This window comes from Terrapene carolina, unplaced genomic scaffold, assembly GCF_002925995.2.
Source record: "Terrapene carolina triunguis isolate 2854851 unplaced genomic scaffold, T_m_triunguis-2.0 Scaffold68, whole genome shotgun sequence".
NCBI lineage: Eukaryota > Metazoa > Chordata > Testudines > Emydidae > Terrapene > Terrapene triunguis.
Window position 1 is genome coordinate 33,216,553 of NW_020664419.1, and position 16,627 is coordinate 33,233,179.

The 16,627-nt window shown below is 39.8% G+C and overlaps 1 protein-coding gene across 2 annotated transcripts in view; it reads right to left on the bottom strand.

Annotated features, from left to right (window-relative positions):
* Positions 1-997: 997 nt before the first annotated feature.
* Positions 998-16,627, bottom strand: part of HDAC10 (histone deacetylase 10) — a 32,889-nt gene continuing 17,259 nt past the window's right edge. For both annotated transcript variants that reach the window (XM_024201350.1, XM_024201369.1), the window contains exons 14-21: positions 14,659-14,947; positions 13,657-13,747; positions 11,834-11,919; positions 10,874-10,927; positions 5,346-5,430; positions 4,589-4,774; positions 2,756-2,915; positions 998-1,335 (exon numbers count right to left, since the gene is read on the bottom strand). In XM_024201350.1, the coding sequence (XP_024057118.1) occupies positions 1,310-1,335; positions 2,756-2,915; positions 4,589-4,774; positions 5,346-5,430; positions 10,874-10,927; positions 11,834-11,919; positions 13,657-13,747; positions 14,659-14,947 (977 nt within the window). In that variant the 3' untranslated portion in view covers positions 998-1,309. The remainder of the gene's footprint in view (positions 1,336-2,755; positions 2,916-4,588; positions 4,775-5,345; positions 5,431-10,873; positions 10,928-11,833; positions 11,920-13,656; positions 13,748-14,658; positions 14,948-16,627) is intronic.

Here is a 16,627-nt window from a genome sequence, read left to right on the forward strand (position 1 = left end):
CTAATATCCAACCTAAACCTCCCCCACTGCAACTTGAGACCATTACTCCTTGTTCTGTCATCTGCTACCACTGAGAACAGTCTAGATCCATCCTCTTTGGAACCCCCTTTCAGGTACTTGAAAGCAGCTATCAAATCCCCCCTCATTCTTCTCTTCTGCAGACTAAACAATTCCAGTTCCTTCAGCCTCTTCTCATAAGTCATGTGCTCCAGCCCCCTAATCATTTCTGTTGTCCTCCGCTGGACTCTTTCCAATTTTTCCACATCCTTCTTGTAGTGTGGGGCCCAAAACCGGACACAGTACTCCAGATGAGGCCTCACCAATGTTGAATAGAGGGGAATGATCACGTCCCTCAATTTGCTGGCAATGCCCCTACTTATACAACCCAAAATGCCATTAGCCTTCTTGGCAACAAGGGCACACTGTCGACTCATATCCAGCTTCTCATCCACTGTGACCCCTAGGTCCTTTTCTACAGAACTGCTGCCTAGCCATTCGGTCCCTAGTCCGTAGCAGTGCATGGGATTCTTCCGTCCTAAGTGCAGGACTCTGCACATGTCCTTGTTGAACCTCATCAGATTTCTTTTGGCCCAATCCTCTAATTTGTCTAGGTCCCTCTGTATGCTATCCCTACCCTCCAGCGTATCTACCATTCCTCCCAGTTTAGTGTCATCTGCAAACTTGCTGAGGGTGCAGTCCACGCCATCCTCCAGTTCGTTAATGAAGATATTGAACAAAACAGCCCCCAGGACTGACCCTTGAGGCACTCCGCTTGATACCAGCTGCCAACTAAACCTGGAGCCATTGATCACTACCTGTTGAGCCTGACGATCTAGCCAGCTTTCTATCCACCTTATAGTCCATTCATCCAGCCCATACTTCTTTAGCTTGCTGGCAAGAATACTGTGGGAGATTGTATCAAAAGCTTTGCTAAAGTCAAGGAATAACACATCCACTGCTTTCCCCTCATCCACAGAGCCAGTTATCTCGTCATAGAAGGCAATTAGGTTAGTCAGGCATGACTTGCCCTTGGTGAATCCATGCTGACTGTTCCTGATCACTTTCCTCTCATGCACACTTTTGCAGACACACAGCAAGAGCTCTCAGCTGAAAATGTGGCCCTTTTAAACAAAAATATTTAATAAAAAAAAGTCATAAAACAATTGTGAATGGCTCTTGCTGTGGCCATATCTTGATAATCTCTTTGTTCGTTGATTTAAAAGAAAACAACCAAAAGTGACAACACACTTTTTCCTTCTGTCATGATGAAATGTGTTAAATGATAGAGCCCAAAGGTAGTCAAGTGACCTCAGTTTCCAGAAATCCAGTCCTTTACTACAAAGAGAAAAAACAAAAGCGCAATTATTAGTGAAGCTACACAGCAGAATCCCAAAAATCCAGATTACATTTTTACTGTCTATAGGAGCTGGTCAGATGATCTCAACCACTTCCACAAACAGCTGCAGGGTTTTTTTGAGTGAGAGAGAGAGAGAGAGAGAGAGTGTGTGTGTGTGTGTGTGGGGTTGGGGGTGTTTGAATCCCCACTTTTAATTTTGTTTGTCTAAACTTGTTCCCTTTCCCCTCCCTTCCAAAACAAAACGTTATTTAGTAGAGAGTGTTTAAAGTATATAGCCAACTGATGGACTACAGTTCTGGTTCCATATTAAAAATATTCAAGAGACCAAATAACCAAGCTCAGGAAGTTTACTGCCTAAAGCAAGATTGTATAATACGCAAAAGAGACATTTCGGGAAGCAATTTTTATCTCCTAGCATATTCACCTTGCCCAGTAAGTGCACTTCAAAAGATATTTCCCCAAAACTACCTTTATGTCATGGCTTTTTACAAGTTAAAGCACTTTATATGTTACCTAAGATCCAACCCACCGTTCATACCAGTTTCTTAACTTGTTGTTCTGTACCTTTCCTTATCTCTGATTTACCACATTCCAGGTACCAACAGGTGGGAAGGCTCTTCCTAAGCTTGTACCCAAGACAAATATTTATGTATCTTGCTTTTGGCAGGCTTTATATTCACTACTGCCAAAAGCTACGTTTTGCTTTGCAGATGATTGTGGGATCTCTCTGTCTTGACAGAAATAAGCAAAAACGTTAACATAACCGCACACTTGCTGGATAAAACACGTTATTATGGTGTGCCCTATCCCTAACACACATGTATTGGCTAAGAGGAAGCTTTCTGGATCCAGAAGTTTGAAAGCATATTTCCCTGCTAAAGTCAGAGTCCTGTACCAACCCAGACCCTGATTCTGCAAATACTTATATATGTGCTTAACTCTGAGTACATGAGTAGACTCTATGAAGTTTAATGGGACTACTAATGTGAGAATAGGTAAACAGGTGAATAAGTGATAGAAGACTCTGAGCCACATTCTGAAAAAGATTAACAGATTCAGAGCCTGTGTGTCTCTTAATTGTTCACTTAATATACAATATTTTGATACGAAAACTACTTTTCAATGTGAGTGCTTAACATTAAGTACTTGAAGTGGCTGCATTCCATGTTCTATGCAGCCACTGTGGTACTGAATTTAGCGCTTTCTTACTTCAATGATGGGAACACCAGAAAGACAGATCTCACTAGGCATTTAAGGTCTTGATCCTGCTCCCGTTCAAGTGAATGGAAAAACTCCCATTGACTTTAATGGTACACAACTGAACCCTTAGTAAGTTTATAGCCTTTTCATAAACATGCTAACTGTGCCAAGAAGCGGAACTACAAACAGATTACTTACCTGAACATCGAAGCATTTTCCATTCCTGTTGAAGTTGGTCTCTTAATCGTTTTATTTCAAGAAAATTTTCTTGGAAAGCAGGTGCGTAGGCTCCAAAGTCAGGTGTAGAAACACCCGATAAGGCTTTGGCCACACTTTGCACTAGTTTTATTTCTGTGTCCTATTTTTAAAAAAATAATATTGTGGTGAAGCAAACATCTATTCGTTTCAACAACAAAATGCAATATTTTATAATAACCTATTGTAATGAAGTTGACAGTATCAGTAGTAATAATGAGTAACTTTCAGTTTTCAAGTCTGAAAGTACTACCAATGGAGGAGTTGAAGCAGATAATGAAGGAATTCATACTGTGAACGCCTATAAAACTAATTTATCTCAAATACAAATGACCTCTCAGTTACTCTTTTAATGAGACAAAAGAAATAGCACAGAATTAAAGATGGAAAAAATGGAGAAAAATAGGTCTTATTTACTTCATAGATCACTGTATTTTCCATCACTAATAAACAGTGATTTATTTTGCTTTGACCAGTCATGACATTATAAAAAATTTCTGGGATCTTTTAACAGTTTAAATCAATGCTGTAAAGTCACTGAAAGCATTTTCTGTGGTCATTGTGATTAATGGTGAAGAGCATGCCAATTATTTTCACTCTTCAATAATGTTACTGAATTTCATTGAAAAGTAATAACATGGATTTTAGTTCTTCTAGGCCATGCACACCATATAAAATCTCCACATTTTTATTATAGGAACTACCTGCTAAGTGTTAAAATAAATCTGTTTGTTTCAGTCATTCATTAGAGGCTCACATGTCCATCTAAACTTCTCTTTCATCTCTCAACCTACCCTTCAGACTCCCAATAATTCTTCCCAGCTGCATGCTCCTAATCAGTGTGCACAAATATACTAATGTTTCAGTATACTGTATATCAATGTACAGATTATTTTAGTTCACAAAATTTAAATATCATAGCACAGTAAATTCAAAGAAAATGCTTGAGAAATGTAGAATAAAGTATGGTAAGATCACTTAATAGACATCTTGAGAAATAACATGTCCCTAACTGGGGCAGTTTCCAAGAAAGAGATTCCATTTTATGTATTTCATTAAATTAAAACAATAAATAAATGGGACATTTACCCCACATAAGTACTTGTCAGTAAGTCTGTAAATGGAATCATGGTAACTTATATTTTCCACTTTTTCTTTTTGTTCACTTTGCTTCTTTCCTGCTATATAATTCTGCTACTACTTTGTACTTATAATAGCACCTACTATGCAATTATCTTAAAAAGAGTTAAAGTGCATAACACCTTTGTGGTAAGTAAAGCAGTATTATTCCAGTTTTACACATCTGGAGCAGAGAGAGTAAGAGCCACATCTGTAAAGGTATTTGGATGCTTACAGACCGGGTGCCTAGCGAGATTTTCAAAAATAGCTAACCCTCAATTATTTCAATGCACAGGGGATTTTGAAAATTCCAGTAGGCACCTATCTGCATCTTTAGGCATCTAACTACCTTTACAAATCTGATCTTTAGTGACTTGGACTAGGCCACACACACGCTCCTACCATTATATAGGCTTCTTTTATATAGTTTTTTTTTTTTTTTTGTAATATTGCTATGTTTTGTTTTTGTTATTTTAAAGGGAATTGGCCAAATAAAATTGAATATCTCCCAGCACAATGTATTCTGGTGAGGCTCTGATAATGAGGATGCTGACAGCCTACTGTTACTTCTACTCAAGACAATGGTGCTTAATAGAATAGTTTCTCTTTGTCAGCTAAAAGGATTTTAGGATAATCACGATTAGCACAACTTCTTACCTGTATTACCACAAGAATTCGAGACTCAGCTAATCCTTGCAGTAAACAAGTAAGCAGAGAAATCGCATTTACACCAAGGCTCCTGTTTGGTCCAATGACTATTATCATTAAGTCAGGTTGATAGCTATACGCTACAGGAAGAATGAATCCAAGTACAGCACAAAAGAAATTGTTTCTTCCAGCATCCTTTAACAAGAAAGAGAAAACAGTTTAACATTTATGTGAAACTTCAAAATCCCTGTATGAACCAAAAAACAGAGATTTTATAAAAAAATAAACAAAACACAGAAATAAAGGAGAAGAACTACAAAAAATTTCTAGAATAGATCACTGTTGGAAACAGGATACTTGTCAGATCCTATGTAGTGTTCCTATTTTAATATGAGTCATTCATTGTATAAATTACAGAGTATGCATTATTCATCCCCCCTTTCATTACAACTCCACCCCTCCAGGACTGGTGTCAGAGGCCATTTTAACCTGCTTCAAACTGTCACAACTTTGGTGCCTAAGATGCACTGTACACAAATGGAGAAAAAAAATAAAGAGGGAGATTTTTAAAGGCCCAATGGCAGTTAGATGTCTCTTTGAAATTTCTCCCCCAATTTCATTAGTAAAAACTTGAATCAAACTGATAATCTTAGACACTATTGTCAGTTTTACGAACTAGTAAATATACTTGATTCTATTCTAACTTAGTTAAAAAAGAAAAAAAATGTCCTTTATCTTATTTGGTTTCCAGAATTTTTTAATGTACCTCTTTCCAGTTCAGAGAAATATGGTATTTGGAGTTAGTCTTTTCAGTTTGTTGTTTCTGGCAAATGTTCATCAAAAGTATTTTTCTGTAGATAAAAAATACATTTCACTATTTCATCAACAACTTCTAATGAGATAATAAATAATACTACTAAAATTAGTGAAAGTGGATATTAAAAATTATTCTTTGAATGATATTCGTGGCCCCTTATATAAATTTATGTAGGCAGCAAACACTTCTGAATAATTGTAGTCCCTTGTTTAAATTATGACAAGTAAGCTTAAAAAAGGTCAATACCAATTAAAACTGAAATCTCAATAAAGTAATTTTTTTGTATTAAAGTTTCTAAGAAAATAATGGTCAAGTCACTTTTAGTGGAAAGAGGATCTGGAGAAGTAGGATATTGATATGTAAAGTTGGCCTTCAGTAAAGAATTGTCCCTTTGACTCTTCTTCCCCCCACCCCACATATGATTAGCAAGCACATTTTCATAGTATGCAATAAAGAAATAACTACTTTCACAGTAGCAAAACTGGGAGACTATGTCAGGTTGGGAAAGATGCTTAAGGAAATGGAGGCTCAGATGACCTTCAGTGGAATTCTGCCTATCACTAGAGGAGGAGAACGAAGGCAAGATAAGCTTATGATGATCAGATGGCTCATGCAGTGGTGCTATAAGTGGTGCAAACTTTGGGATGTTTGACCACTGGGAGGCATTCATGGAGAGAGGACTGTTCTCATGGGAGGGACTCCACCTGAGTAGGGAGGAAAATAGACTTCTAGGATGGAGGTTGGCACAACTCATTAAAAGAGCTTTAAACTAGCAACTTAGGGGAGATGCTCATGTAATTTCCAGACTTGATTTTAACATTGAGAGGGAGGAAAATCAAGTAAGAAAGGATACAGGAATGGAGAAAGGAACAGCAGTGGGTACGACAATGTACATTAAGAGGAAGAATAGTGCTGATACCAGTCAGATAGGTGATACTGGCAGTAGAATGACCGTACCCAATCGGGCGAGGAATGTGGGGGAAGCCAAGCAGCAACAATTAAGATGTTTGTATACCAATGCAGGGAGCCTGGGTAACAAAATGGAGGAACTAGAACTATTGGTGCAGGAAGTGAAACCAGATATTATAGGGATAACAGAAACATGGTAGAATTGTAGACATGACTGGAGTACAGGTATTGAAGAGTATGTGCTGTTCAGGAAAGAAAAATAAAGGCAAAGGTGGTGGAGTAGCACTGTATATTAAATGATAAGATAGACTGTAAAGAAATTAGAAGTGATGGAATGGATAAGATAGTCTGTTTGTGACAAAATCACTTTGGGGAAGAAAACTTCTAGAAGTTCCCCTGGGTTAGTGCTTGGGGTGTACTACACACCACCAGGATACAATTTGGATATGGCTAGAGACCTCTTTAATGAAATAAATAGTACTGGAAATTGTGTGATTATGAGATACTTTAACTTCCCACATATAGATTGGAGGACAAGTGCTACCAATAATAGTAGGGCCAGATTTTCCTGAATGTGATAGTTCACTGATTTCTTCACCAACTAGTCGCTGAAGCAACAAGAGGTGATGCCATTTTAGATTTGATATTCGTGAGTAGTGAGGACCTCATAGAAGAGCTTGTTGTAGAGGACAACCTTGGTTTGAATGATCATGAGCTAATTCTGTTTAAATGCAAGGATAAACAAAAATAGATCTGCAACAAGGGCCCTTGATTTCAAAAACTAACTTTAAACAATTAAGGTGAGAGTGTGCTAAGGAGGTGGACTGACTGAAGAACTCAAGGATTTGAAGGTGAAGGAGGCTTGGAATTACTTTAAGTCATAGTTGCAGAAACTATCTGAAGCCTGCATCCCTAGCAAGGGGAAAACATTTGTAAGGAAGAGTGGCAGACCAAGCTGGATGAGCAAGCATCTCAAACAGGTGATTAAGAGAAAGCGGAAAAGCCTACTAGGAATGGAAGAGGGGAGGGATCAGCAAGGAAATCTTACCTCCAAAAAGCTAGCAAGTGTAGGGATAAAGTGAGAACTCCAAAAAGCCAAGCAGAGTTGGACCTTGCAAAGGGAATTAAAACCAACAGTAAAAGGTCCTATAGCCATATAAATAAGAAGGAAAGTAGAAGTGGGACCGCTAAGCACAGAGGATGGGGTGGAGATTAAAGATTATCTAGTCCTAGCCCAATACCTAAACAAATACTTTGCCTGAGTTTTTAATAAGGGTAATGAAGAGCTTAGGGGTAGTGGCAGGGTAGCTAATGGCAATGAGGATATGGAGGTAGAAATTACCACATCCGAGGTGGAAGTCAAAACTCATACATTTTAATAGGACTAAATTGGGGAGCCCGGATAATCTCCATCCAAAAACATCAAAGGAGCTGGCACATGAAATTGCAAGTCCAAAGATTTTGAATGAATCTGTAAACTTGGGGGTTGTACCCTATGACTACAGAATTGCTAATATAGTTCCTATTTTTAAGAAGGAGGAAAAAAGTGATCCAGGACACTACAGTCCTGTTAGTTTGACCTTAATTGTATGCAAGATCTTTGGAACAAATTTTGAAAGAGAAAGTAGTTAAGGACACAGGTGAATGGTAATTGGGATAAAACACATTATGGTTTTACAAAAGATGGATTGTGCCAGACCAACCAGATCTCCTTCTTTGAAAAGATAACTGATTTTTTAGACAAAGGAAATGTAGTAGATCTAATCTACCTGGATTTCAGTAAGGCATTTGATACAGTTACATGTGGGAAATTATTGATTCATATGAGCATTGAAAGGTGCAAGGAACTGGTTTAAGGCGGGACTACAACAGTTCAAATTGAAAAATGAACTGGCAGGCTTGAGGGAGGTTACTAGTGGAGTTCTTCGGGGATCGGTCTTGGGACCAATCTTATTTAGCATTTTTATTACTGACCTTGGCAGAAAAAGTGAGAGTGTGCTAATAAAATTGGTGGATGACACAAATTTGGGAGGTGTTGACAATATGGAGGAGGACCGGAATATCCTAAAAGAAGATCTGGATGACCTTGTAAACTGGAGTAATAGAAACGGGATGAAATTTAATAGTGCAAAGTGCAAGATCATGTATTTAGGGACTAACAACAAGAATTTTTGCTATAAGCTGGGGACTTACCAGTTGGAAGTGACAGAGGAGGAGAAAGACCTGGATGTATTGGTTGATCACAGGATGACTACGAACCATGAGCGTGATGTGTCCGTGAAAAAGGCTAATGCAGACCTAGGATGCATCAGGTGAGGTATTTCCAGTAGAGACAGGGAAGTGTTAGTATCATTATATAAGGCACTGGTGAGACTTCATCTGGAATACTGTGTGCAATTCAGGTCTCCAGGGTTTAAGAAAGATGAATTCAAATTGAAACAAGTACAGAGAAGGGCTACTAGGATAATCCAAGGAATGGAAAACCTACCTTAAGGGGAGATATGATTGCTCTGTATAAATACATCAGAGGGATAAATACCAAGGAGGGGGAAGAATTATTTAAATTAAGCCCCCAAGTGGACACAAGAACAAATGGATATAAACTGACCATCAACAAGTTTAGGCTCAAAATTAGGCAAAGGTTTCTAACCATCAGAGGAGGGAAGTTGTAGAACAGCCTTCCAAGGGGAGAAGTGGGGCAAAAAACCAAACTGGCTTCAAGACTGAACTTGATAAATGTATGGAAGGGATGGCACGGTGGGACTGCCTATGATGGCATGTGGCCCACTGGTGACTGCCAGTAGCAAAAATCCCCAATGACCAGAGACAGGACACTAGATGGGGAGGGCTCTGAGTTACTACAGAGAATTATTTCCCAGGTATCTGCCTGGTGGGTCTTGCCCCCATGATCAGCATCTAACTGATCATCATATTTGGGGTCAGGAAGGAATTTTCCCCTTGTCAGATTGGCAGACACCCTGGGGGTTTTTGCCTTCCTCTGCAGCCTGGGGCATGGGTCACTTGCAGGTTTAAACTAGTGTAAATGGTGAATTCTCTGTAATCTTGAAGTCTTTAAACTCTGATTTGAGAACTTCAGTAACTCAGCCAGAGGTTAGGAATCTATTACAGGAGTGGGTGGGCGAGGGAGACCATCGTGATCATGTAAAGTTTGTGTTGAATGTCACAATTGGCTTGCCCCACAAACCTCTACATAGCATTATTATTAATTAGGACCCAATTGTGCTAGATACTGTACCAACACAATATGCCTACATCTGTACAAATAACAAGAAATTTGCCTTCCATGTTAGGTTCTAATACTGAGGTAGTTTGATACTGTTTAGCAAATTCAAGTCCTACATGGTATTTTGTATACATTTTGGAATATACTGTGTCTTTAAGGGACAGTTCTGTGATGAGCATGTGTAGCCATATTAGCCCAGATCCTCAAAGATACTTAGGCTCCTAGCTTCCACTGAAATCAACTGAATTTCAATCATTGATTTCAGTGGAAGTCTAAATACCTTTGAGAATCTGAGCCATTGCTCTGCTGGGATTTCCAAGAAAACCCCCAACCCCCATGGTAAAACCCACTGGAGGTGACTCAGATGGAGGAAATCTTGTGTCCCCTGTGACACACATGGATCCTGGGGGGAACACTGGTGGACCAGGGCCACCAGCAGGGAGGTCTTGTGTCTCTGCAGCTGTTCTGTGCCCCGGTAGCTTTCCATTCCCGGGTCCAAGCCATGGAGAGACCTCCAAGGAAAAGATATTATAGCCATTTTTTGATAAGCCGCAGAGCTGGGTGGGAAATGATGTATGCATGCCCTCTCCTTGCTATCTGCCCAGTCCTGCTTCTTCCTCTCCCCATGCAGATCTAGAGAACAGCATAGAGACCCATTGAGTCTGGGGCTCTAGATGGGCAAGACAACCCTTGCTACCTCTTTTACAGCATGCATCATATAGTTCCTAAACATGGCGCTAGTTCTATTGGCTATTCAAGAGGGCATGACCATGGTCTGACCCTTTGTTGATGCTAATTTCACTGTTGTTCCAGCCTGGAGGTGGCATTACCTTAGGCAAGGACTGGGAGCATATCTGGCCCCTGTGCAGGGGCACATGATTGGGAACGCAGAAGGTATTTTGTGCCCTCCCCCCACCATCACATTCACCTGTGCTGGGCTCTTAGTGACTTAAATAAAATACCTGTGATTAACAGCAATACCTTTTATCACATATTGCTCTTTTTTAGATCCTTTTTTAAATAGCCTGTCATTTCAATCTCAATATTCAATAATATCGAAAAGGATTATACTTTAAACCTACAGCAAAACCTACATGAGACAAGCCTTATAAGGCAACCTTCTGCCTTTAGAGACCATCCCAAAATATTCCTAAACATACTGAGTACAATTCTGCCCCAACTTTATTAGGTGATCAACTCCATTAAACAACTAATGTTTGTTGGGGGCTTGGGCAGTCATTTAATGCAAGTTTCCTCAGACATATGTGCACCTAGAATCATTTATAAATGATCCTCTGATCCTGAAATGAATGGAAAACCTTACCCATCATCTAAGTCGAGTTCAAGATCCATGTCTCCAACAACTATGCAGAGCACTCTACAGAACACAAAGAATAATCATGCGTGTGTGCGCGCGCGCACGCGCTTATAAGTGTCTAACTTTTAAAAACATGCAGTGCAATTAAGTAATCAGTACAAGAGAAAATGTGGCCATTTGGCTAAGGGGTTTACATGTGTGGAAGAGAATTCAATCCAGAAAAAATAATAAACGACTGTGGGTCTGTTCTGAATTTGACCTATTAGCAATATAAAAATAGTGGGATAGCTTATGGGTTTATGGCAGTTCAGGACAAAAAACAAAGAAAACAACAGGCTGATAAAAATAATGGGGACTTAGGCAATCAAAAAACAGAGTTAGAAAAACTGTTATTTAACAATCACCCTTAAAATTTTGAGTTTTGCCTTTGATAACTAGATAGCTTTATGGTCACATTTACAGGGTTGCCTATATTTAGTATAGGCCAGTGGTTCCCAAACTTGTTCTGCCGCTTGTACAGGGAAAGACCCTGGCGGGCCGGGCCGGTTTGTTTACCTGCCACATCTGCAGATTCGGCCGATCACAGCTCCCTGTGGCCGCGGTTCACTGCTCCAGGCCACTGGGAGCCGCTGGAAGCAGCGACCAATACGTCCCTCGGCCCGCGCCGCTTCCCGCCACCCCCATTGGCCTGGAGCAGCAAACCACGGCCACTGGGAGCCGCGATCGGCTGAACCTGTGGACGCAGCAGGTAAACAAACCGGCCCGGCCTGCCAGGGGCTTTCCCTGCACAAGCAGCGGAACAAGTTTGGGAACCACTGGTATAGGCAATGCTATACATAGCGAGGTGATGTTGTTTCATTACAGAGGCAAATGAAACGTTTTTATGGCAGCCCATTCTAGTTTATGAACTTGTATCACATTTTCAAATTTTATAAGAGAGCTCCATATGCAATGAGCATAGCTCACCTTTGTAATCCAAAATCAAAGCAGTGCTTTAGTGCAAAGGTAGTAGAAACAGAAGCCACAGATGATTCCGCAATTCCATTGCACACCTAAAAATAAAAATTTGTATTAATAAATCATAATAAATCCTGTACCATACCATTTTTTAAATTTGTACCAATTGAACCTGTTTTTGTCTATATATTATATATAAATACAAACAAAGCTACAGCTGTGTGAAAGGAACATTAATGATGTAGCCTAACAAGATTTGGTAAAAGTCTTCGTGGTCCACTACCTGCAAAGAGGATGTGTTTGGTTGTTATGCTACATAGTTGCTCTGTTTGGCAACTTATTTAGAAGTGTTGTTCTATGCTGAAAAGTGACTGTAAAACGGCACCATGGGGTTCCATGTTTATTGTCTCTCAATGACTTAGAGATCAAATTTGCTCAGTTTACAAGTAGGCACTGCTCAGGAGGAACAAACACTGGTCTGGGAATCAGGCTGTCCTGAGTTCCAACTGTCACTGTCATTGTGATCTTGGCCAAGTCACTTCATCTTCCTGTCTCCCTATCTGTACAATACCTACCCCCTGCAAGGATTAATTAGCTAACATCTGTGTCATGTCTTCAGCTGCTACATAATTACGGAGTAAAACAAGGGTTTCCCAATTCCCAGCATGGCAAGCTCAGCCTAGAATCTGAAAGTCAAAATGGGAACTCTTTTTGGATTTTGAACAATAAAGGTTCTCCAACTGCAATTCAGTTATTAGTTCTCTTGACTGTTGTAGAATCCAGCTCCCTCTCCCAGAGCTGCGTGGGGTCTGTAATGTTAGCAGACATCAAAAAACTTGCTTTTGCCACCAACATCTGCAAAAATGACTCTAAATATCAACAGCAGGAAGCAGACCTGTTGAGTACAAAGCGGTCATTTTGACATAGTTACTTTTCTGACAAGTACCGTACTTTAGAATGAGACATTCATCCAGAGAGAAAGTTTGCAATTGTACAATGAGAAAAATACAAACTCATTTATGTTTTGCTTGTTATTTGTAATTCTTCTGGTCACACTTGCTAATTGTTGATGATATTTGTGTTTAAATATAATCTTTCCTTAGTTCCTGATCCTGCAGTGAAATCATCACACTGAATTTGGGCTATCACATTAATTTTTGTGGCAATATACTGTGATGTTTTAAACAAAACAAACAGGATTATTGTTTCACGGGAGAGTTAAACATAGAGAAAAGTTCAGTTCTGAGTAAACTGTTATTCAGACATCAACAAAAATAATAATAAAAAGGGCTGAACTGCGCATTTAACATGCAACCCATAATAAGGGATGATGTGTAACTGCACTGCCCTAATAGTAGGACCAAAAGGCAAAATTACTTCCAATGTACACTGGGAAAGGAATAATTTGTGACGCTCCTTTATGGGGTGCAACATACTCCATTTGCATAGCCATGGCTCTACCTTCTCCCCTCCCAGTTTTGCATGAAGCATCTAGCGCACAGCCCTCTGCACTCCCTTAAGAGTCAGAGCAATGATCTGGGTAGGCCTAATGCACAAGGGGGATTCTTGCTCCCTCACATGCCCCTGCTCACATAAAGGCAGGGCACAATCTTGATCAAACACAATCAAAAAAATTACTGAAGTAAGATGCTGTTCATATATATTTTCTCATCTTTCACATTTACTTTAGTAAGTAGACACAATTTTAACATAGCTACAATCTGGCGGAGACTAGCAGGATAGGAAAAGACAGAACTAATATTGAGCTAACACTGAAGAACAAATAAAAGAGCAGAAGAAACATAGAAAACAATCAAGGCAGTTAATATTACCTTTTTCTTTAGTATTTTATCTAGGACAGCCAGCACATTCTGAAGAGAGAGTAAAGCTTTCTCTTCCTTCACAAGTTCCGCATCAAATGCACTGTAAAATAAGTTTTTTAAAACTACCGTAATTAAAAATTGGGTTATGAATAATAATCTGTTATATTCTGAATAGTATAGTTATAGGGTGCTTTCCAGTAGTAATGTTAATTACTAAATGTTTCTAAAGCATTATGCAGGTGCTACACATTTGTCCTCAAAGAACTAGAGGTGGTCAGAGGATGACAATTTTGTTTCATGACAATTTTTGAGATCTTGAACTTTGTTTTCACTCCACAAACCCCTTTGGGACACTTTCCAAAACAGAATTGTGTCAGAACAGTTGTTTATGGATTGAAAAGCTCAGGTTTTCAATTCAGGTCTCCATCTATCTCTCTCTGGTCAGAGGGAGGAGGGATAGCTCAGTGGTTTGAGCATTGGCCTGCTAAACCCAGGGTTGTGAGTTCAATCATTGAGGGGGCCACTTAGGGATCTGGGGCAAAAATCAGTACTTGGTCCTGCTAGTGAAGGCTTGGGGCTGGACTCGATGACCTTTCAAGGTCCCTTCCAAAGATAGGATATCTCTATTACTTTATTTATTTATTTTAAGTGAACAGAGAGCCCTGGCCCTCAGAAAACTTCCTACTGCAAACTTCATTGAAATCGGTATGTTTCTGCAAAATGTTTCAGTTTTGGAAAAAAGAGCATATTTGATTAAATTACTTTTAGTCACAAATGTTCTGACAAGCTCTACAAAGAGCTTTGCCAACATGGGAGGTAAATATCATTTACCGCATTTTGCAGATGGAGAAACTGAGGCAGAGATTAAGGAAGGCCAAGGCCAAAGAGAAAGTTAGTATCAGAGAACTAGGATTAGAAGACAAGCATCACTGGTTTCCAGTCCTGTGGTTAAATCACTATACCATGCCCTCTCCGCAACATTAAGTTGACAGCCACATAAATAAGGCCAACCTGACGAGAGTTTTCAGTTCTTGTGCATTCATTTCCATCTCCACTTGAACAGATATTGGTAGCAAATGTGCATCAACTTTAGAGACAATTGCTGATGCTGTTTTAACAGGAGGCACTGGAAAGAGAATTTTTTTCATGTGTGATTCCAAAAACCGGTCTGTTTTGATGGCTTCATCACTGTTAGTTGTCCCAACCACTTGCTTTGCTGTGGGATGTGTACTAGTTTGAATTAGCTCAGCCTCCATCATCTGTTGTGATTTGGTGCTGAGATTGTGTAAAGGAGTTGCTTCTAGAAAAAAAAAATGTATTTTTTAGTTTCACAAGTATCCATAAAACACAAGTGTAATTCCTGGGCACTAAAAATGTTACATATTAACATGTTCAGTAATTGTATTTATTTACCATAGAGGGGTGCATTTGCCTGGCAGGTGCAAATATATATTTTCAGGTGCTGATTTAAAACATTTATGCTACAAAGAATATGTAATTTTCAGAAGTGATATTCGGCATTACTGTGTTCATTTTCATAAAAATATGGCTTCAACCTTCCTTTGGTTAATATGAAAGATGAGCAAATAAAGCTGTTTCTAAAAGATTTTATTTACAGTGTAAAATAAATTGTTCCATATTCTTTGAGGCCCTAATCCTACATGTGCTTAACTGAGTTAATTGCACTGAGTTACGCACATGTGTAAGTGTTTGCAGGATTGGGGCCTAAAGGTATACTCATCCTTCAGGTACCACTATTTGAATAAAAGCCATAAACATTACTGGGAATATCTCTGTAAATCTCAAGAGATTAGAATCCTAAATATGATGCTTTTACCCACCAAACTCAATTAAAAAAAAGCCTACAATGTGTACTATTAGCTGGGATGGACCACAGTAGAAGGAACGAAATAAACAACATGGAAGGAATATTTTTCAGAACATGTACCGCTTTTATATTCTAATTGGTAGAATGATTTAGCAAAAAGAAAACCAGTTGCAGTTAGCATGTTTTTTTGTCTCAAGGAATATCATTAGTAGTTGTAAGAAGAAAGCAAAATAAATTAACATAAACAGAAAAAGAACACACAATACTCCTCAGCATGAGATTTAACCCAGACTTATGACACTGGTGCCAAACCCTCACAAAAGCATCCTATGCCCCTCTGTCTCTCAAGCGGCCAACCTGAGCAAGCATACAAAGGGAGGAGGAAGCTGAGCAAAGATTAACCCTTTGCTCACTGGGCACCAGATACTGATTGTGCATCCCGTCATACATATTAGCACTTCCAACCAAGATGAAATTCCATATTGATAAATGTATCACTTGTATTAGTGATAAATGCAAAGTAGTGCACATTGGAAAACATAATCCCAACTATACATACAAAATGATGGGGTCTAAATTACCTGTTACCACTCAAGAAAGAGATCTTGGAGTCATTATGGACAGTTCTCTGAAAACATCCACTCAATGTGCAGCGGCAGTCAAAAAGGCTAACAGAATGTTAGGAACCATTAGGAAAAGGATAGCTAACAAGTAAGGCTATGTTTTAGTCATGGGTATTTTTAGTAAAAGTCATGGACAGGTCACGGGCAGTAAACAAAAATTCACGGCTCATGACCTGTCCATGACTTTTACTATATACCCCTAACTAAAACTTGGGCAAGGGGCCGCAGGTGCTCAGGGGTGGGAGGGCGGTCTGGGGGCACCACGGGTGCTGAGCAAGGTGGCCCAGGACCCCGCTGGTGCTGGGGGACGGTTGGCAGGGCTGTCAGGGGCTCACTATCTGGCTCCGTGTGTCCCTGCAGCTCCTAGGCAGCAGAGGAGCCAGGGGGCTTCGCATGCTGCTCCTGCCACAAGCGCCGGCTGTGCAGCTCCCATTGGCCAGGAACCGCAGCTAATGGGAGCTGTGGGGGCAGGGCCTATGGGTGTGGGCATCGCACGGAGCCCCCTGGTCCTCTGGAGCCAGGGAGTCTC